Raw genomic sequence first — 23177 nt, 5'->3', positions numbered from 1 at the left:
GCAGCAGAGTGAAAGGTGAACACCACTGATGCCTGTGTTCCTCTTCCTCTCAGGTCCGCATCTTCACCTACCTCATTGGACGGGAGGCTGCTTTTGCAGACAATCTCAAGTGGATGGCTTGTGCCAACAAAGGTAGGTTCCCCCCGTGTGCTTGGCTCTGAGTAACTTCCCCTCGGATGTGCCAAAATTGGGTAGTCCTGAGCAAGTAGAAATTTCTAAGAGAAGGCTATGAGTTCTAAGACAACATTTGGGTGTTTCTAGATGAGTTTTGATAACTTATAATAGCATCTCCGGAAATACATTTACAAATTTCGAGGACATTGTCATGTGGAATGGTTAACCCTCTACATTCTGCCGCTTAGTTGCTGGGTGACCTTGGGATGATTACGATGGCATAGCACTTTACTGATCACCAGATACCCGTGTGTTCACTCCACCTTCCTAGTCCCCTTGCAGTTAGCTGGGGCCTCAAGACAGGTTCAGTAGGCCGTGAGCAAAACCAACCTGCATCATTCCTAGGCTAAAGCGAGTTAGAGCTAGTATGATAGTGTCCATACAATGTTCTCCTGCCCTTGTGAACTCTGAAACTCCATGCTCTGGATGGAATAGTCATGAGATGACTTCATCAGCCCGGTTTCCTGAGTGACCACTAGGGACGGAGGCCTTTCTACTCCCCCTGCCCCCGGCTGTGTGCCGGCCCATGCTGCCAGTATAATCAATAACCCTTTGTGTTAAGCTACTGAGATTTTCAGTTTGATATGTTCCCATAGCATAACTTAGCCTACTTAACTAATCAAATTAGTTTTTAACCTGCCTCAATGTTCTAATCTCCAAAATCAGGATGTGGATAATAGTTCTTCCTTTGATTCCTATTAAATGTAAGGATTAATGAAATGGTGTATATTAGGTACCTGGTTCAATGCTGAGGCATGGTAAATGCTCAGTAATTGTTGCCTTTTCGATATTCCGAGGTTTATGATTTAATAATCTCCTGTTGTGTGTCAGAAACAATGCTTTGGGGAAGACAGAAGGAGGGAGGTAACTGGCCCACTGGTCAGTAAAGGGCTTCTTTTCATGCTACACACAACCAAAAAGGCAAAACAGAGGAGGCAAATAGCTGGTCAAGTCCAACCCCTGGAGTCTTAACCCAGACTCCTTGAGTTCAGATCTAGCCTCCACCATCCACCACCCATGGACAAGTTACCAGACCTATCTGGGTCTGAGTTGTGTCACCTACAGAGCAGGGGCAGTGATGACACGTGCCCGACACTGTTGTGAGCCTGAAATGGGGTTCTGCAGGTAACACTGGTAGTGCAGTGCCTCACAAATACGTGTCCTGTATTATTTCCTGGTGCCATTTTGATCTGTAGGCGTGTCTTATTTCCCCTCGGAGGCTACATGTTCTATGAGAACAGGCTTTTACTCTGATTTCATCATGAGCACTTGGGGAGAGCCCAGACTCCTATCTCACTCAGAGCGAGTGCTCCTTTAACGTTTGAAAAATGAGTAAATTGGCTATACACACTTGCAAAGGAAGGCATGTCCTATCACATAGTAAACTAGTCTTGATAGATTTAGGTGGTCTTTTTTAATATTGTCTCTTAAGCCATGCTTTATTAAAAAAAAAAAAAAAAAGTTCCAATGTTTGTACGTTGGTGGAGGAAGGAGGACTCCATGAAGAGTTTGCACACCCCAGCTCTTAAGACCAAGTTATTTTAGTTGCAAGCAGCTGAAGTTGCTCTCTGAAATGAAAAAGAGGAGTGTTTTGGAGAGGAAAAGGAGTGACTCAGAGCCCAGAGCGGGAAGAGAAGCTCATGTTTCATGAGGGACCAGGAGGCTGGTTTCAGTTCCTTTCTTCCTTGGTTTCTTTCTGCACCCCATGACATTCTTCCTCTTTGTAGACAGACCACCCCCCTCTGCCCACTGTGGTGTGTGCACATCTAGAAATGACCACACCATGCCGTGCACACTCCTCTGTCCACACAACACATTGTGGGCAAGACATGATATTCAAAAGAAGAGTTTGTATCTTCTCCACTTGAGACTGGTCAGCATTCTAAATTCTGATTTCAAGTCCCTTCATTCCCCCAGAAAAGATTATGACCCCAAGCTTGGATCAGGTCTCCCCGAGCTGAATTGGGCATGGGTGGAGGTAATCCCATAGAGAAAAATATATGTGTTCTGCGGGGGCTTAGCACTGTGAATGGGCGGGTGTGGGACATGAGTGGTGAAAAGGTGCATGGACAACCAAATAAAGCTTTCTCGCCTTTCCCTTTGCTTGACATTGTCTTGAATTCTCTGCTTCTACTTGGAACAGTCTTTTAAGCCTGTGTCAATCCCCTCATCTTAAAAGGAGAGAACAGCGTGGAAGGTTTTTAACATTTCCTTGAAGCACTAACATAACACATTTTACAATTAGTTTAGTTTAGTGGCTGGCTGGCCTCACTAAAAGGTATCAACAATTCTGATTGTCTCAGGATAATGCATCTGGCTTCACTTGGGGGCAAAGTATAGGAGAAACATAGGCAATGAAGATATGGGGGTTCAGTGGATCCCAGATTTCCTCTGAGTGAAGAGGCCATTCTTTTTTTTTTTTTTTAATTTTTTTTTTCAACGTTTTATTTATTTTTGGGACAGAGAGAGACAGAGCATGAACGGGGGAGGGGCAGAGAGAGAGGGAGACACAGAATCGGAAACAGGCTCCAGGCTCTGAGCCATCAGCCCAGAGCCTGACGCGGGGCTCGAACTCACGGACCGCGAGATGGTGACCTGGCTGAAGTCGGACGCTTAACCGACTGCGCCACCCAGGCGCCCCAAGAGGCCATTCTTGAAATAAGTTTTGGAACGTTGCTGACATTTGAAAACCTTGAGCGAACTACACTTTTCCCATTTTTTCCTTTATTTTGTGGTCTTGAAAAGAAAGGGTTCCTTTCCATTTTCAAGTTTTTAAAAAATGTTGCTGTTATTCCTGCCACATTGGATTGTAGTTGTTCCCATCAGCTAGGATGCATTTAGTCATGGGTTCTTGTTTGTATCTGTCTGTGTCCAGCTGATGAAAATTACTCAAATTGAAGTCTTGTCTTAATCAACTAATATTACACCATAATTCAGTTTTAGCCATTGTTTATAAGAATCTTTGAGGCATCCTTTTGAAGACAATTTAGTCAACTCAGAGTATTCCAGGGCCTGGCTATAGAATATAGGCCTTTAGATTTATAAGTTCTGAGTACAGCAACTTGGAAAACCCAAGGAGGTAACAGTAGCTGCCTTGCTGGCCGGGCCATCGGATTCCACAGTGATTCTCCTTCTCTTCCTGAACAAATCCAGTCATTTCCTTCCCTGCCAAAGCAAGTCTGTCTCAAGACGTCTGCCTTCCTCACTCTGCTTCTTTTCTAAAGGGCCTTGGGAATAAAATGTCATTGTTTGCCACCCTTCAAAGTAACAGTCGCCACCAAAATGTTAGCTTCCAGTCATCTGTGCCCATATAAACATTGGCTTCACGTTGCGTCAGTTATGGGGTTTCAGACCATGTAACATCGGTGAGCAAGTATTCTTCTCTGGTCATTAATTAAATCATTGTTTATAGTCTCAGATTGTTATAGTATGGAGACAGCATAACATTTTTCATCTCAAGTGACATGAGGTCCAGAGGGGGCCCCCCCTTACATATTTTCTCCCTGAGTCAGCCAAGTTCTTCAGTGAAATGGAGCATTAGCATTCGGGGACCAAAACACACAGGGGAAGCCCAGGGGAGCCCAAGGAGAAGTCTGCTGGCTGACTGGCCAAAGTGACTCAGGAGTCCTAGGGCCAGCACCTCTTCCCCGGGTCAGTAGTCAGGGACCCACTATCTGCACCAATAGAGTCTGGTAACCATGGAGACAGTTCTCAGTCAGTGCACCTCAGACACTGTCCCCTGGAAACGGATTCCTGGGGACATTCATGCCCCTTGCAGGGGTTCTCTGTCTTGTCCAATCTACTAGCAAAATCCAGAGAGGCCTGGATCTCATTGGTTTGTTTCATTTTATGCATAACTAGGTCCTATCTTGAAGGAACCAGCCCTAATGAGGCAAAGAGGCAAATCATTTAAAAGGCATGAAAATAATCATTGCCACTGTAGGGTGGCTTGTGGAACTTAAAGCTCTGTATTCACACTATTGGAGGAACAAGTGAGCTGGGAAGACTGGAAAGAGGCTGCCCAGATACTCCATAAAGCCGTGATGACCTTCTCTAATGTTCAGTGTGCCAAGATTTTAAATAAGCAATGCCTGATTCTCCTTCAGAAATCGTGGTGGAGGGAGTGTTTTCCAGCTGTGCAAATAAAGAAGGGGCTCTGTGTTTGGGTTCTCAACCCATCAGTCATCGTTAGGTCGAATGGAAATGCCCCATGAGTCTCTCTTGGTTGTCCCTCTGGTCAGCTTGTCCCTTTTTGATGGGTTAATGGTCATTTTCTCCTGATCTGAGAGAGAACTGGTGGCCTAAGACCTCCTCGAACACTCAGACCCACAGTCTTTTTCCATCCCCAAATCCTTAACTTCGCCATACCTTTCCAAGTGTCTTGTCCCCTAAAAGATAGTTAAATTTTTGAGCCCAGAATGGTTGTAGGTGGGATTGAGGGGAAAATGAAAATTATAACTTTTTGCCATTTTGGAGCAGGTGGGAGAAGGCAAAAATGTCATTCAGATACATTTATGTAATTTTTTAAAATTTTATACCTGTTGACCAATATCTCCCAATTCCTCCAACCCCTTCCAGCCCCTGGTAACCACTATTCTACTCTGCTTCTACAAGTTTGGCTTTTTTTAGACTCCACATAGATTTCACGCATAAGTGGTATCATATAGTATTAGTCCTTCTTTGTCTGACTTACTCACTTAGCATGGTGCCCTCAAGGGCCATCCATGTTGTCTCAGTGGTAGGATTTCCTTCTTTCTCGTGGCTGAATAATATTCCATTGTGCACATTCTATAAACATGAGGATTGGAGGGGAGAGGGTAATGGTGATGAAGAGGAAGACAGGGCTACTGTTGTTAAACCACAGCTAAGCACACCAAACTGCTTACTCAATGCCAGGTAGAATGCAGAGCACTTTGGTGTGTTATCTCTGACCTCGTTAAGCTTTGGGAGGTGCATGAGCAGGAAGCAGATTTGGAGAGACTGGCACCTTGCTCTGGGTTAGCAACCAGCAGGTGGCTGAGCCAGGATCCAGGCCCAGCTGATCCAAAGCCCAAGCTTAACTCTTCACCAGGCCTGTAGGGTTGCCTCTCTTTGGGGGGATGATAGTCCTGTTTCACAGAAGACTTGTGCTTGTTTCCCATCATATGGGAGAATCTAGAAAACAGAATTTAGAGTTTGAGGAAGGACTTTAACATGCCGCAGCGCATAAAGGCTAGACCAGGATTTATACTCAGCCTGTGCGTCCCAGAAGTGATCCTGCCTCAGCCTGTGCAGGCGTGTGGTCCAGTTCCTGACATTTTACAAATGGGGACATTAAGGCTCTGAGAGGAGATGAGGTGGGAAGAGTTGGCTCAGCAGTAAAGCTGCAGACAAGCCAGCATTCCTAGCTCTACCGCATGATCCTTCAAATTAGTTTTTTCTAACATGAGATTTGAAATTAAAAATGTAATTTTATTCACAAAGGAAAAGGCTTGCTCCTAAATCCTAGGTTTGGGGCTCATTCCAATAGCTTCACACTTGACAACGATGCCCGCCAGGGCCACTGGGCTCCCTGTCCAGGGGGTCATTCTCTCCCAATGGGTTCCTCCCAACTCCTTGAAGAGCCCTCATCTCTCAGGGCTCAGTAGACCTCTTGCTTGGTCTTTGTGAAAGTCCAAAGAACTGTGGAGACAGAAAGCACTTTGTAAACTACATTTTTCTACAGAAATAAGTGGGGTTTTTTCAGCAGTGTGTGCTGTTGACAGGGAGGAGGGAGATAGAACACTGCGAGGGTCTTCTGAGAACACTGCTGTTTCCTTAGGAGATGCACACAAGGTCACACCATCGACCTCGCTGCCCACCTTATTGCTCTGACAAGACTGGAATCTTGGCTTTCTAGTTTTCAGCTTGTCTTATTTAAGAGGCGGGCCGAGGGGAAGCCTCTGAAAAGACTCACTAGGAGCAGTGTCCATCACACCAAAGATGGAACAGGGACCCCGGTATGCGAGGTGCACAGAAAGAGTCTCCCACTGAGGACTGACTTACAGGGCCCTCGCCTCTGGCATCACCACAAAGCTGAGTATCGAGTGATGTGCCGACGGAGCATCTCACACAGAGGCATCTTTTCGACAAGGACCCTTAAGAAATCTCAAAGTAAGGGTGGTAAAATCTCAGAAACACAAAGCACCAGGCTGCCTGTGGTTTATCGCACTGAGTGGTTGTAACCCAGAGTTCACAGAAGGCTCTGCAAGGGAATAAGGCAAATAAATTGATGTTATGTAGAAAAATGAGCAGACCACTTGTAATAGATGGCTAATTTCAGCATTAATTAGTCCTTGGTAATTACCAAAGGATTGCTGATTCTGTTTTCTTACATGATCTATGAAGTCCAAAAAGGCACATTAAAGAAGAGAATAAACATTCACGAGCTAGAATTTAAAAGCAATGAAAGTGAGGGGAGGGAGGAGGGCAGGTGGCCAGTCCAGAGAATGAGGAGGGAAAACAAGGGAAGCACCTATAGTTACAGCCAAAGCGGCCAGCCCTCAGTGACTTCCTGTTATCCATCAAAAGGTACATTTGTTAACTAAAACTTACATGAAAACATTTTAAAACAAAAAAGAGCCTTTCAGAAAGTTTTTAGGTTTTAATGAATTGGGGCTAGATGATAAATTTGCATTAAGCTTTGCAGTATACATTATTAATAGTATTTTTATAATTTCAGCTTTTCTTACATTTTATACATCTGCATCCCTGGTCTATGTTTTCAGATAGAAGTTAGAACTGTGACATGTGACCTTTTCAGTAGATCTTCGGTGCTAATCATTGAGCAGTTCCCAGGAACTTCAGGGGAGAGCTATACATTTCCCATCCCCATCCTCAAATTCTCAGCCACTGAGACGCAAACAGCCCATGAGGGTCACCCTCTTGGGGCAGGACCTCTGAGCAGCTGTGCCTGACCCTTCCCAATACGGGGAGAGGCAGTGTCTTCTGTGGTGAAGAGCAAAGGTTTTGGAATCTGATGAACCTAGATTCGAATTGATCCAGGACAAGTTACTGAGCTCAAGTTCCTCTGTATACAATGAGCACACGAGTTAGGCTGTTGTGTGGCCCAGGTGCAGGGAGACACTCGGGCCTCATGAATGTCCCTACATTACTGTTGGTTCCCCCAGACCCCTGTGCCTGGTTTGGGGAATGCTGCTCTGGACAAGATAGGCACCAGCTTTTTGTCACATGTCATGGAGTTTATATTCCAGTGAAAGAGAACAGAGTAAAACAAATAAAGGGAAGGTGGAGTGAATCGAAAGAAATAAGTTCAGGCAGCTCATCTCCAAATGATAACAGAAGCCAGTCATGGTAAAAGAGGATAAAAGGTATGTTGGGCAGAAGGGGCAGCAAGTGAAAGGCCCCGGAGGTGGGGGTGGTGATGAACATGCTCTGTGAGAGGAAGCAAAAGGCCAGTGAGGTGAAACAGTGGGCAAGGATGGGAGTACAGAAGGGGATTCCATCACCCAGGTGGGAAGGGGCCAGTTGATGGGGAGTCTTGGTGGTCAGAGTAAGAATTTGAATTTTATTGTAACTCTAAACAGAATCTATTTTAGGACCTTAAGAAGGGAGATGGTGATCCGCTTTATACCTACAGACATTCCATACAACTGCCATGAGGAGTATAGATAACAAGGAGGGAGAGGCGTGAGAGGCTCTGGGGGAGAGATGATGGAGTCTTGGGAGCAATGGAGATGGGAAACAGAATTTTAAATATATTTTAGAGGCAGGGCCAGAGGAACATGCCATAGATTAGCTATGGGGTGTGGTGAGGAAATGATGGCTATCAAAGATAATTCTTATGTTTTTGGCCTAATTGGGCAGTGGCGCCATTTGCTAAGATGGGGAAGACCCACCAGGGGAGGAATGGGTTTGGACAGGGAAATTGGAAGTTGGCTTTGGACAAGTTGAGCCTGAGAATCCTGTTACTCATCCCCATGGAGGTGTCAGGTATACAGTTGGCTATGGGTCTGTAGCTCTGGGGAGAAGCCAGCTTTTCAGAACTCTGAGTATGATAAGCAAGGCCAAGTGAGTATGGTGTCCCAGCTCAATATCCTTCCAAATGTGTGATTGTGTTTCCTTCCTACTCCCTCCTATGCTAATGATCTCTCTCCCATCCTCCTCCTTACATTCATTCCCTTTCTTCTCTTGGCCCTATTTCGGAAAACCCAAATCAGGGTTTTTTACTGTTGGCTTTGAGCATTCGAATGAAAATACAGACAACTAAGAAAAATTCCTCCTAAGAGATGCTGTCTTCAGTGCACATTTGGCACAGGATCCCCAATTGGAATTGCTCTACACTGTGAATTGTTCGCCCATGTGCCCTGATGGTCCAGAACTTTCAGCTCTCTCCTTCTCCTCTCAACGTGGCCACACTTCTCTTAGCTTGTCCCCTGTGCCTTGTTTTTGGACCTAACACCCTTCCTTCAGAGCCCAAGTTTTGCCTGCTAGAGGAGAGATGAAATGCTTTCTGCTCATCTGTGATTGCAGTTGCCGTGCATAAAGGGATGATAGCATGAATGCTCTGTCACCCAGCAGCCCTCTTTAATCTTGCCTTTCCCACCTTGTCTCCAAGAAAGGGCCACCTGGAAGCCTTGTGGGAGCACCATCCCAGATGGATGTCCCTAACTGTAGTGCCTGACCTCAGAGGGAGTGCCAAGGTGCACATGGGCCCCCTCCCAGGCCACAAGCTGGAACAGGCACTCAAGGTCTATGCCTTTGGGGCCCTGTTTCCCCTGGGGTGGGAGAGGCCCCAGCCCTGGACAGGAGTGACAATGCATGTTAATTAGCACTGTGCAAAGCTGTCATCAGGAAGCCAGAAGCCACATGGTCCCAACCTGGTTTGGGGTTGGCACAGCAAATTCAAACCAGCTGGCCTTTGTTTGGAAATGCCCTGGGAGTGTTCTAGCCCATTCTGGACAACAGAGGGGCAGACATTTCCTTACCCGGGGAACTGTTTTAGACGAGAGGTTCTATAAACACTGTAACAAGTGCCGTGACGGATCTGGTTCAGGGGCGTACATACCCTTCTCTGATTTGCTAGCAAGTAGGACATGGCGTGAGCTTAGTTGTAAGGGTCCTTATTGAAAGGCATGGGGAGGAAACATAAATTTTGTCCGTCTGTGTCCCCTTTATTAAAATTCTCTCATGACTACCTGCCTGGAAGATAAAGTCTAAACTCCTTTCCAAGGTCCTATGTAATTGTCCCCCCCCCCCCACTCATCTCTGATCTTAACAGCATCTGACTTCCAGCCCCCCTCCCCCAGCTCCTTACTCCACCCATTCGGAGTGATTTTCAGTTCCTAGAAGGGGCCTGACTCTCCACTTAGGTCTTCACTCACACCCCTTGCTGTGCTGGATACAGTCTCCCTCTAGCTAACTGGGCCCTCACCCTCCAGGGGCCAGCTGCACTGACATTCCTTGGGGTAGCTGGGTTTGGTGGACTGTCCCTGGTGTGGGTTTCAGCATAATATTGACCATGCTACTTTGCAGCTGTCTGTTTACTCAGACCCCAGGCCCCAGGAGGTTGTGCTGATCTTGTTAATCCCTGCTTCTCCAGTGCCGGGCACCACAAAAGCCTTTCAGAAATGTTTGACTGAAAGCCCCCCACTCCGGCGACCCAGACCTTGCTCAGCTCATGCCTCCTCTGCTAACATCTCCTAGCCCATGGCGAAGCCAACAGGACTCCTCACCGCAGAGGAGCTCAAAATCAAAACGGTGTCCCCATCATGAGATGATAGCACATTGAAGACTTTTTTTGGTACTTAGAAACCATGTCAAGCCAGCCTGTTCAAAACGCAGGTCTGGTGACCACATGAGGCATGTGAGCTGGAGTTTCCGCCTCAAACACACAAAGGGCCAAATTCTGTTGGAGCAGAAGGAGTGGATGCAGAGACTCCTAACCCTGGGTGCACCTTCGGTGGTTGCTGCCTGATACCTGTGAGAACTTGGGCGAAGCCCATCTCTTTCGTCTGCCTCAGTCATCTTGTCTTGAAAGTGGGCACAGTTATACCCACTTCCTCATGTTGCAAGAACAAACAAGACAGAGTTTGTTTACCGAGTGCTCAGTAGATTTTATGCCCCTTCACATTCGGCATAGCTGTTGTTACAGTTATAAAAATGAGATGGCCTTTAAATTTTGTGGTTCATAGTTTTCCCATTGGAAATAAAGTCACTAAAGTTAAAAAAAAAAAAAAAAAAAAAAAAAAGCTCCAGAATGGCATGTAGAGAGGACTCCCATTTCTTACAGAGAAGGTGCATGTGGATGTGTATAAGTGGATGTGTTGGGAAAAAGTCCAGGTGAACTTTCTTTATTGGGTTAGCAGGGGCTTCCTCTGAGACGTGGGTTTATGGTTGATCTTAATTTTACTCCTTTTGCTTGATTATATTTTCAATATCACATGAACATATTACTCATGAAGTGGGTGATGGTAGAGATGAGATACAATGTTGAAAAAGGAAAGGGAAAAGGGGTGCCTGGGTGGCTCAGTCGGTTGAGCATCTGACTCTGGGTTTTGGCTCAGGTCATGTTCTGTTGCTGATAATGTGGAACCTGCTCGGGATTCTCTCTCTCCCTCTCTCTCTATCCCCCTGCCCCACTTATGCTTTCTCTCTCAAAGTAAACAAATACACATTTAAAAAATAAATTAAAAAGATAAAAAGGAAAGGAAAAGAAATGAAAGAAGTTAACTAGAGGCCAAGAAGGAAAGGCCTATGCTTGCTCTGCAGTGTACTTCTTCCTGCTATTAAGCTTGTTTCTTTCTCTCGGCAGGATTTTTCACCCAGATCTCCACCTTGGCTGATGTGCAGGAAAATGTCATGGAATACCTGCATGTACTCAGCCGGCCCAAAGTCATCGATCAGGAGCACGACGTGGTATGGACTGAAGCTTACATCGACAGCACTGTGAGTCCCTGGGGCCCTTGGGGGAGAGCCTGAGGGTTTTCCTCTGTGAATTCCAGAAGATGGTGTTAACCTTAAAAATAAAACTGTCAGTTATTTGACCAGCAAAAATGCGTTTATTCAGGAATAGTAGACAATTGCAATCCAGGACAAGCAAGCTACAGCAAAACCATAGGCAAGTCCAACGTTATTTTATGGAGAAAAAGGAGAAAGTTGGGAGGGGTTGTTTTGAACTAAAATCCACTGGAGAGAAGCAAGAGTTCAAGGTGATGATGGTTTCCCATTGGCTGGGTTGCAAAGGTGCTTGATTTCTTGTAGAAGATGCAATGTACATTTTTTCCTGTTGGGGCCTGTAACTGGTGATCCTTTCCTGTTGAGTAGTCTTCTGTTGGGTCTGTGATTGACAGTTCTTCTGACCGGTCTCCCTTTCTAGCAACCAAGTCCACTTGAGTGAGGTTTTCTTTCATTAATTTTTACAATGGCTGTTCTATCACTCTTCCTCAATAATGGAGTTCGATGACATTTTCCTTTGTGGTACAGTTGTGTTGGTCCTCTGGGCAAGCAAGGTTGGTGAAAAATCATAATATCAGAATGTAACCAGCACTTTTGGCAGGTGTCTGCTCAGCACTTTGTTTTCCTTCCCATATGTGTACAGATTCTATCAGTAGCAGTTATTATGGGCTTGTTAGATTCAGTGCTAACCATCTGAGAGGCCCGGTCCTGATGATGAATCTTAAGGTCTCAGCTTGGGAAGGTGACCAACGTTTAGCTCCAACAGTGAATTGGAGCCGCCGTAGAGGCCACAGCTGCATTCTCTTCCCAGAGACGAGTGAGAATATGCTTCAATGGTGGTTACACAGGCACTGGATTGATGTTGGAACTCTGGCCATGAGCTCGTTCTAAAGCAAATTCCAAGCAAAAAAAAAAAAAAAATCTGATGCAGAATTAGTGTAAAAGGAGGAGCTTTGCCAGTCATCTAGTAATGGCTCAATGGCCAGGTTTCTTGTGTAATTTCAGGGTGATTTTTCAGAGTGATAATGAGTCTGATGGGAGTGGCATTTTTCATTTATTGATTGTAAATGTTCTCACAGGGCCTCTCTCCCATCGTTTTCGTTGGGATTAACATCACATTAATCACTGTAACCCAGGCACAGCTGTCCTCTGGAGTGATCTCAATGGCTGCGGTGGGCCGGCTTTTCTCTCCATGAGCTCTCTCATTCTTGCTGCATTTCTGGCAGCTGTAGGTGAATGCAGGGCAGAAACAGCATATGGGGACCCAACTTGGGGGACACCGTGGTGGCCTACCCCTTCCCCGGGAGAAATCACCCTGCATAGAGATGGACGCTAAGGTGAAAAACCCTCTCTGGTTGCCAGGGAGACCTGGGGCATTCATCGTTTCTGTAGTCTGACCCCAGTTTGGTTTAGAATCATGGCAATGAAATAACTAAGCTGCCCCATCTATGTGGGCACCATACTAACAACAATAGCCACAGCAACAGAACTGATGGTTTCATCTCTTATGTGTGGTTGAGTATGGCAGGAAAAAGCCTTAAAGAAAAGGAGCCATGTGACTATTGCCAAGAATGAAGTGAGCCAGTCACCCAGTGGTTTGAACAGGGTTTGATCAGCCAGTTTGATCAGGCATTTTATTTGTTTCATCAATTTAAGACCTATAAAACAGAGCCTCTATGATTGCAGCATAGTGGTACCAGCAACCGAGAGATAGGTCAGTAGAACAGGAGGTCCAAAAAAAAACAAGGGATCCAACCACATATGGAAATTCAGTATAGATAAAGGTGTCATCTCAGATCACTGGGGTCAGGATGGTCTTCATAATAAACGCTTTTGAGAAAACTAGATGCCATTTAGAAAAAGATGAAACTAGTTCTATTTGTCACTTCCCACCCAAGAAAGAAATCCAAGTGGATCTGTGGTCCAAATTGTAAAAAACGAAATGATGCAAGCACTTGAACGAAACCTGGGTGAATCCCTCTATAACCTGGATTCAGAGAAAATCTTTCTGGCAATGACTCTAAAATCCAGATGCAATGAAAAGAAACATGAATAAGTTTAACTCTTAAAGACAAAACCAAACGAAAACCAACTTTGATAAGTCAAAAACCACGATAAGCAAAGTCAAAGGCACAAGGTAACATGAGAGAAAATATTTGCAACATAGAGCACACTTAAGTCATTAATAACCTAGTATATAAAGAACTTTTCAAAATTGAGGGTAATACCTTAATATTCCTATTTTTAAAAGGTGAACAAAAGACAGTAGACAATTTACAAAAATAGTAACAATGCTTTTCCACATATGAAAGATGTACAGTTTCACTCGTAGAAAGACAAGAAAAATGAAAAGCACACCCTAGTGAAATACAATTTGGCATCTATCAGAGTGGCAAAAATTAAAAGCCTAACCGTACCCTCTGTTGATGAGGCTGTGGGAAAAGGAACACTCCTGGATTGTGTGTGGGAAGAGAATGGGGACATCTCTATGACGGGGCATTTGCATTTATCCTTGGACCCAGCAATTCCACGTCTAGGAATGCACTCTGAAGACGAACCTGCAGCAATATGAAAATACATGTGCACAGGTTTGTCCATTACAGAAATGCATGTCATTTCAAAATACTGAAAGTTACCTAAATACACAAGCATAAGAGAGAGAGATAAACCATCGTACATACACATCATGGGACTTAATATGAAAAACAGGAATGAGGATGATTTGGTTTTCCTGGTAGATATAGAAGGATTTCCAGGATATATTGCCAAGTAAGAAGAATAAAATGTAAGAGTATAAATAGAGTGCCACCTTTTGTATCAGAAAGAAGAGGAAGTAGAAGGTATAGGTATATATGCTTAATTTTACGAAAAGAAACACAGAAAGGATATCGCATAGAATCGGTTACCTACGACAAGCAGAAGTGCAGAGGAGGAGATAGTGAACGGAGTGAGACTCCTCTGGGTACACCGTTTTGCATAGCTTGGATTTTTGAAAGCAGGTTGATGTCCTTCGCATTCAAAAATTACAGTCAACAAGAATGGAGGGAAAACTAATAGTGAATGCAAACAGAACCAAATGAATCCAACCGCATTTCGTATGAACTAAAAATATTACCAAAAAAGGGGAGAAAAAGCAGTACGCTTTTGAATATAGAACTTAGGCACCATGTTAAATCTTGAACAGACTACCCTCAGTTGAGGCGGGAGAGAGAACTGACACCAAACTCCTTTTGGTGTCATGTGGTGTCATGTGGGCCTAGCAAATCTGAATCTGGTTTGTGAGTATGGTAGGAGTGAGCAAATGTGTAGATGAGGAACATAAAACAGATGCCTGCAGGATAAGACGGGATGGGAGGTCTCAGAATGAAACCCCAACTCTGTCCCTTGAAAGGGCCTAGACTAAGCAGTGGCACCCCAGTAGCAGTGAGCACATCTAGAACCCGGATCCCAGCTTCCTAAAACCATTCCCCACTAAAACAAACCAGCGTTCTTAGAGAAATTGCTAATTTCAGGGCTTGGGCGGGGAAGGTACCCCTTGCCCCCCTCCCTCCCCCCCCCCCCACCAAAGAGCCTAGAATATTTTATGCCAGAAACTAAGAAGTGCTCAAAATAACAGTAAGGTCATCTCACAAGGACACAGGAGTCAGTATGAAGGGGCCCTTACTGGTCAGCTCTGGGACAGTTTGAGCCTCAAAATAAAAGGGACAGTAGCGGAGTATAACCTGTGGAGTAAAACGGAAATCCATGTGTTCTTACCAATGGTGAACAGATGAACAAATGTCAATGAGATGAACTGAACAGATGAAGTAGGTGGGCAGGGGCGTGGTGCACAGTGCCCCGCTGACTGATAAATGTCACGGCAGCCATGGAGACAGAAGATCACCACTTTCCTGCCATTGTATTGAAGACTGGGTGAGGGAAAAGGTCCTCGGTGCAAGTTAAACCAAGGGGGAGATTTGGAGCAGGATATTTTCATCATCTCAAAGATCTTCCCCAGAGATTTTTGACTAGGTGTGAGGGGAAAAAATAGTCTCTACACAGTGGGAGAATCCAAATAGAATCTGGCGTGGGTCATCAAAATTAGTGTCACTAGGGGCACCTAGGGGGCTCAGTCAGTTAAGCGTCTGACTCTTGGTTTCGTCTCAGGTCGTGATCTCACGATTTGTGGGTTCCAGCCCCATGCTGGGCTGTGAGCTGACAGCATGGAGCCTGCTTGCGATTCTCTCTCCCTCTCTCTCTCCCCCTCCCTTGCTCTCTCACTCTATTCATTTTTTATTGCTTTCTCACTCACTTTATTTCTCAAAATAAGTAAATAAACTTTAAAAATACTAGTGTCACTAATGAGAAGCAAATAGGCACGGCGTGCCTTTGGAAAAGACACACCACGCTCATAGAGTATGCCGGCTGAGGATACATAACCTGAAGGTCATGGTGGTGGAAGGTCAGGGAAGAGGGCAAAGATTTGTATTAATATGATGTCTTGCTTTAGATAATGTTAATCCCTTAAATCAATTGTTCTAGAGTTACTAAATTACATACACATATGTATATGCACATACATATATACGTTTACATATGAAAGGCAATGAAGAGATCCAGAGAACCCATTGCTACTCCAACTTTTCCACGAAAGAATTCTGGATAGCAGAAGCAAAAATAAATGGTCTGGGAGCAGCTCTGGACATGCAGTTTTCAGAGGGAAATGTCTTTGAAGTCTTGTGCTTTATCTCCAACATTCTATGAAATTTGCATTTCTGCTCCATAATCATCTTTACTTACTTTAAAAATAAAATAATGCTTTAAGTCGCTCATAATTGAGTAAAATGGTATGCCAAGATAACAGAGCTCATTTATTCTACCTCCTCAAGAATCCTTTGATAGACATAAAACTAGCGCCCCTCCACCCCCGCCGTAATGAATGATAGCTCAGCACCACCTCTGTGCTTTCCAAGCTTCTGTTGTGTCTTTGCAAATAGCCCTGAGAAATAATTCCCCCAGTAGAACATTCTGAGAGTCTCTTCTCGTCTTGGTGGGGCTGAGAAACCGGCTGGGTCAGGGGGGACACTGGGGTTTCCATCTTCCTTCTTTCTACCGCTGTTCAGTGAGGACAAGCGGCTGTTGCTCCCATGGCTGCATCTTTGGCCAGGAAGCAACAATCTCTTCAAACTCTGTCTGGGCCTGGATTCTGCCAGGACAAGAACAAAAGCCCCCTGCTGTTTGTGTGTGGGCTCAAAAGAGGATTTGCATGCTGAACTTATCTGTAGAGTGGAAATTCTGAGATGAGTCCAACTTGGGAACCACCCACAAGATAAATGGCAGGGAGGCAGCATAAGCAAGACAAGTTTGTGACCATCCTGACACATTCAGGACAGTCTCAAGCCAGCAGTGCCCTAATATGTCCCACCATGGAATAATGAAAGACACCAAATTCAGAAGCACTTGACATTGGAACTGGTGACCCCATTTTCATAATGTTCTGGTAGCATTGGCAGCTCTGGGCTATATATATATATATATATATATATATATATATATATATACACATATATGTATATGTATGTATATACATACATACATGTACATGTATATAAATATATGTATGTATATACATGTACATACATGTATATAAATATGTACATGTATGTATATATGTGTATATATGTACACACATGTATATAAATATATACATGTATGTACATATATGTATATATGTGTATATATATATTTAAGCATTTACAATCTACCTTAGTTTATTAACTGATAGCATTGAATTTATCATTAAAAGAGACCCAGTCTGAATTCCATGTCTATACCATACTAGCTATGTGACCATAAGTCAGTCCCTTAGCTTCTTCAAGTATTGTTTTCTTCCTTTACCATGTGGGGATAAAACCTGACTTCCAGGGTTGACATTAAGGATTAAACATCTGTGCATGGTGAGAATGCAGTAAATGATACCTATCATCCTTTCCCAAACTCAGGAAGCCCAGTGAGAATTTTTCTCCTTGGCTATAGGAAGTTTTGGAAATGTTCTCCTTTTTTGGGCTGGTAACTGCAATACGTCTTATTCCCTTCTGATAATAGAATCTGGCACTTAGGTATAATGAGTCCCTTGGAAGCACTGTTCGTCTAGAGATGCACTTTAATCCCTTGGAATTCATTTCACTGTAATTACCTACTGTGGGTGGGGCATTAATATCTGGGGTTGATGTCTAGGGTCACTGTCCCCAAGAAGGACTAGCAGCCGTGCTGCACCATCCAGACCAGTCCCCACAGCCTCATGGAAGTAAGTACTGGCCGATTTCCCAAGGCAAGGGAAACACGGTAGGAGCTCTCTCAATTGGCTACCAAATAATGGGCTCAGTGAAACAGTTCGTGCCTCTTGCCCAAAGCACACTGGACACTGGCTCTGGAGGCCATACTGGTACAAGAAGTTTATACACAACTGTTCCAAGTTGAGTTGCGAGTTTATTCAAAGTTAGTTGTCTTCATATTCAGACTTCCCAAACTTGTTGATGCTAGCTGTTATTTTATCCTAATTGTATAAATCAATTATTATTGAAACCCATAACTTAATGAGTGTTAAAAGAAAATTGTTACTTCTGTGGATATGTAAATGAATGCATTGGAAAGACTCTACAGATTATTGCTGAAAATAACAATGTGTCAACTGTGGGCCATGTATCTGTAAGACTGGGGAGAAATAGCCTTCCATATATTCAGAGGAAATTGGTACTTAGCTATTTTCCCTCCCCTCCTCCCTTTCTTTTCTTTTCTTTTCTTTTCTTTTCTTTTCTTTTCTTTCTCTTTCTTTCTTCTTTCTTTCTTTCTTTCTTTCTTTCTTTCTTTCTTTCTTTCTTTCTCTTTCTATTTCTCCCTTCCTCCCTTTCTTCTCCTTCCTCCCTTGCTTCCTCCCTTCCTTCTTTTCTTCCCTCCTTCCTTTTCATTAAGGGCAAGTTTACCTTGATTTGTTTGTTCTCTCTCAGGTTGATGTGGTAGGTTTGGTGGCCAGGTTAGTATCTGCTTCCTATCTTATTGCCTCTTGGTAGCCTCTGGGAACTGTGAGCTCTGTGGACAGTGACCTTACCAAATACAGAGAGGAGGGCCAGCAGTTGGTATGTGCAGAGTTTTGATTTCCAGCTAGAATGACCCACATGGATCAGCATCATGGGGACAGCTGTGTTCATTTTTATTGCTATGTAACAAATGAGCACAAACAGCAGCTTAAAGTAACACAAATGTATTATCTCAGGGTTCCCATTGGTCAGGAGTCTGGGCACAAGGTAGCTAAGTCCCTTGGCTCAGGGTCTCCCAAGGCTGTAGTTCTCATCTGCAGCTCAGGGCCTCTTCCAGGCTCATTCAGATTGTTGGTAGAATTGATCCCTTGCAGTTAGAGGACTGAGGTCCCGGTTTTCTTGCTTGCTATCAACTGGGAATTGCTCTCAGCTCCTGGAACCCAAAGTTCCTGCCACATGGTCAATGAGAGGCAGTTCACACGATGCTGTTTGCTCTTTTCCAGACCAGCAAGAGTGCATCCCTCTAAATAGAAGCTTCTTTGATTACGTCAGTCCCACCCACGATAATCTTTTAATTAACTTCAAGTCCATTGATAGCAACCTAATCATGCTAATGATATCCCATCATACGTATACTCAAGGAGAAGGAATTGTAAGGGTCATGTACCTACCATGGCAGAAATCCTGGGAGCTGTCTTAGAATCCTGCCTATTGCAACAGACTGCCCACATGCTGTGGTCTGAGAGGGAAAGATCATGCTGGAAGGAAATACAACCAACACCTCCTCCTTCCTGCAAACTCTCTATGAAGAGCAAGTCTCAAGGCAGCCATGTCTGCTCTTCATCATAAGACTGCTGCTTACCACTAATGCCTCTAAGAGCCTTGAGTCTCTTTGTGACATTGTAGTCTGAAAGTGGCTTTGATTTGTTTCAGACTCAGATACGATTAACCAGACCTGCTGATTAATATCATTTCTACCAAATACTGAAGGAGTAGGTATTTGTTGATTATCTAGTAAACATAGACACTTGATTCCACCAGTTGGCTTAACATGGTCTTAAAAGTCTTCTTTCTCTTTAATTATCTGGAAGTTAAGGCAAAAGGAGTTCCTGTTGGTTGACTCATCAGTCATTATGGCTGAAGACCCAGCAGCAACAAAAATAATCATGTAATTGACTTAATACTTAAATGAATAGCTTAAAATGACCCGTGAGTGTGGTACTTTACCTTTTTATTAATTATGTATTGATTCATACATTTTGGGGTCTGGACAAGCTAAAGATAAAAGTCTATATAGCCTAAATATAGATTTTTGCACATGAGTCAAGGATTGTATTTAACTAAGCCTGATCTAGAATCAGGACTGACAGAATTTTCCTTTCAGGGCCTGTCTTCTCTGCTGATTACTACCCGTCTGATTAAATATTCTGTTTCCTGCCTGGCTGTTCTATTCAATTTGCTTTCCCGGTGAAGCCCAAATAAATGAATTAATGTTAACAACATTAATTATGTTTAATCTAATAAGATCTCATGTATTAATTGACAAAACAGCAAACACCAGAATTCTGAAATTCATGGGCTTCTTATCAGAATACAAGTCATGCACAGTCATTATCTCTTAGGTGCAGAGCAAAAAAATCATTAACAATGGAATTTGTTCCATTTTGTAAGCAAATGACTTGTGCTTTCCAGTTGGGACGTAATCATTTTGGGAATGCTACCCAACTTGCTGTGCAGGGTAGATGCTGCATTAAACTAAGGAAGCATCAGCATCCCTGATCAACCCCTCCAGGGGAGTTTCCACAGACCATGGTGACAAGCAGAAGGGAAGCAAAGAAGTCTTTTAGAAACAGTGGGAATGTGACCATTTAAAATAATGAGAATTCATTACCAAGCCCTCCTGCCCCTCCCTGTTGCTGGTAATGCAATTCAGTATGCAATTTGTAGGAACTTTCAAACCAATTTAGTTGCATTTGCAAATTGGACGTGTATCTTTCCTCCTCACCCCCCACTAAGTCCAACTTGGGAGAAAATGCTTCGCATTTGATAGATTGCACATTTGTTTCAGTTTCTCATCTAGGAATGGTACCTAGGCCATTTAGGAGTCGTTTGGGTGATTGCCTTAAGCTACATCGCACTGCCTAGAAGCAATTACTCAGGGGGTCGAAGCCATCATAAAGAAGTTGTTGGGGCTTGGAAACTGAATTTACAGTATTTTCCCAAGACACTGCTGCATATCAAAGGAGTTCAAATCGTCAAAACAAAAAGACACACGTATAGAGAAACATAAACCATCCTGCTGGGTCGTGGAACAGAGAATGCCATCTGCATTACATGGCATGGAGAAAACTGATTACGTTGGGACCTCTATTTCATAGCAGATGGGTTCATTAAATTTAATAGCCTCCAGAGCCTTTAGAAACCGTGTTAAAAACATGTGGAGCATGCTGTGACACTTCACTTCTGCCCCTGCAGTCATTATAACTCTGGCACAGACTATAAATATTATAGTACTTTATTTCCATTGAAACAGATTACTATTATAATTATTTTTTTGCCAGGAGATGGTGATGTTAAAAAGAGTGCATTCTGATTTCTAGTGCCATTTATATTTATCCAAATATTTTTCTTTTCCATTTGATTCTAGATTTCTCTATTAAATAGTGGGTTGTTGTTGTTGTTTTGTTTGTTTGTTTTTTTAGCTCAACCTTGTTTTTTTCTTTGAGTTCATGTTGTGAAACTATGAATTCAAAGTATAAAAGTACTATCTTCAGGAAAGATATTCTGATACATTATGGATGACTGTCAACTAATAGAAATGCTTAGAGCTGAAAATGAAAAAAATTAGTTTTTAAGAGGGTTTTTTTTTTATTTTTAGATTTATGGTTGTTTCTGCTATTATGGTATAATAATTTGTAACTGTCCCTAAAGAAAGGACAGTCTCTAGAAATAGATAAGATCTTATAGAAATGGATAAGACCATTAAGCCCGAATAATCATTTAGCATAATAGATTATTCAGTATTCTTTGTTTACAAGTGAGAGCACTCAACTCAAAGTAGCAGAGGTCAAAAAAGGAATTCGTGAGCTCCTGGAACCAAGATACCTGTGTAGTTCTGTCCTGAGGCATGACTAGCTTCAGCTATCACTCCTGTGTTTTCAACTTCCAATGAATCTCATGAATTGCTTGATTTCTTGGCTTAGTTCTTGGGAAGGCAGTTTCCCACTCTTTAGGATGACAAACACGACCTTTCCCATCCACTAGCTTTCATTGTTTGATACCCTTGATTTCTCCCTTTCTCTTCCAGCATCGATATCAAATCCATAATAGGTCTGTTTGGGTCACAACCCCATTCTGAGGGGTGAGGTGGAGCTAACTGATGGCTGGAATCTCACAGAGTGGGGAAGAAACCAGTCCCAAAGGTAGTTGATACTGGGAGGGCTGCAAGGTACAGAGTCCTGCATAGACTTTGTCTGTAGACTCCCAAACTAATCTATGCCTGAGATCATGTATTCCATCAGTATGATATTCATTATGGTACCATGTTTTCATTTCTAAGTTTATTTACTTATGTATTTTGAGAGTGGGTGGTGGGGGAGAGAGGGAGAGAGAATCCCAAGCAGGCTCCATGCTGTTAGCTCAGAGCCTGATGCAGGGCTCAGTCTCATGAACCATGAGTTCATGACCTGAGCCAAAATCAAGAGTCAGACACTTAACCAACTGAGCCACCCAGGTGCCCTATGGTGCCATGTTTTTAAGCAGTAGAGCTCTTTGTCTAGTGAAATGTTTCCATGGACACTTGGTGTATAATACATATAGAAGCTAAGCTGCTCTGGTGGATGTGGGGAGTAGGGCCATGGAGCCCTGGTTGCTTGGCCACCTCCTGAATGCTTAGGGAAGCTCCAAAGCACTGTTTTGCTTCTCTTTGGCACTGAAGAACCTAAGTAGTATTCTGAGTAATAAGTGAGTCAGTCTCTGAAAATGGCAAAATGGAATTCGCTGCTGTGGATTATCTGCTGTGCCGCTAAGCTTATATCAAGGCACCGGGTTGGGTCCAGTTAGGAGAGATGGTTATGGGGATTGGAAGGTTGTGCCCATGGTTGTATTAGAAAACCAAATTGCCTGTGCTTTTCCCCTCAAATATCTGTATTTTTTATATTCTCTGGAGACCAGTTCCCTTGGCCACCCGTATTCACCGGTGAAACATGGTCTTCTCTAAGTCCTGCTTAACATGATATCCCAATTCAAAGCTGACACAGATGGGCTCAGTGTTTGTGATATGAGTTCATTTCTGAGCAAATTGCATAACTTACTCTAACCCCATCCCACCATCCCATTGAGGTCAGATGTCTACCACTTATCCAATCAGCTGTGGCTAGGGAAGGGTCATATGATGGAAACAGATCAGCCAGAGCTGTGGATCACAGATTCTGTAGGAAAGATTTTTAAGCAAGAGGAAATGACCAGAGTCTGGAGAAGGTAACATTTCTAGACCTCTGTCTTTCTATCCACAGTTTCCATAAGCTGCATCACCAACTAGGTTCTAATACTAACTCTCAGTACCATATCTTCATTCCTCTTCTCTGAGCCCCAGGCTCATGGCTTCCTTTTAGTTCCAGCTGCTCCAACAAATATCTCCCAGTCCTTTCCCTGCCTCCCACATCTTGACATCGCCCTTCCTCCATCCACCTGTCTGCTACATGGGGGATAGGAATCCCTCTCCCCTTGTGTCTTTTGAGAGCTGAGGGAGGTATTTTGGCCACCACAACTAAATCCGTACTGCTTTTTTCCCCCTTAATGGCCCAAATACTTGGGCAACTTCGATTCTCAGAGCTGATTCTCACGCACCGACCTGGTTTAAACTAAAATGAATGCATTCCTCTTATTACCAGCATGAAGAATAATTAAAATAATCCCAGAGAATCAACCTGTGGTTTGATATCAGCTGCCAGTTTCTCTTCTCTTGCTGCACACAGGGTTTTCTCCATGTAAAAGATGTAATTCTTTTGCTTTCATTCCGTAAGCATTGCTGTGCCAAATGCAGATGTACTG

General features: G+C 43.6%; 1 protein-coding gene across 1 annotated transcript in view; it reads left to right on the top strand.

Annotated features, from left to right (window-relative positions):
• Positions 1-23177, top strand: part of CACNA2D3 (calcium voltage-gated channel auxiliary subunit alpha2delta 3) — an 864056-nt gene that overhangs the window by 565806 nt on the left and 275073 nt on the right. Inside the window, exons 13-14 of the mRNA XM_040454466.1 lie at positions 54-132; positions 10967-11100. Of these exons, the coding sequence (XP_040310400.1) occupies positions 54-132; positions 10967-11100 (213 nt within the window). The remainder of the gene's footprint in view (positions 1-53; positions 133-10966; positions 11101-23177) is intronic.

Source organism: Herpailurus yagouaroundi, unplaced genomic scaffold (assembly GCF_014898765.1).
Source record: "Herpailurus yagouaroundi ecotype Mexico unplaced genomic scaffold, PumYag 213, whole genome shotgun sequence".
Taxonomy (NCBI): Eukaryota; Metazoa; Chordata; class Mammalia; order Carnivora; family Felidae; genus Herpailurus; species Herpailurus yagouaroundi.
Note: the sequence above shows the minus strand (reverse complement) of the source record. Positions and strands in the feature narration are given on the sequence as shown.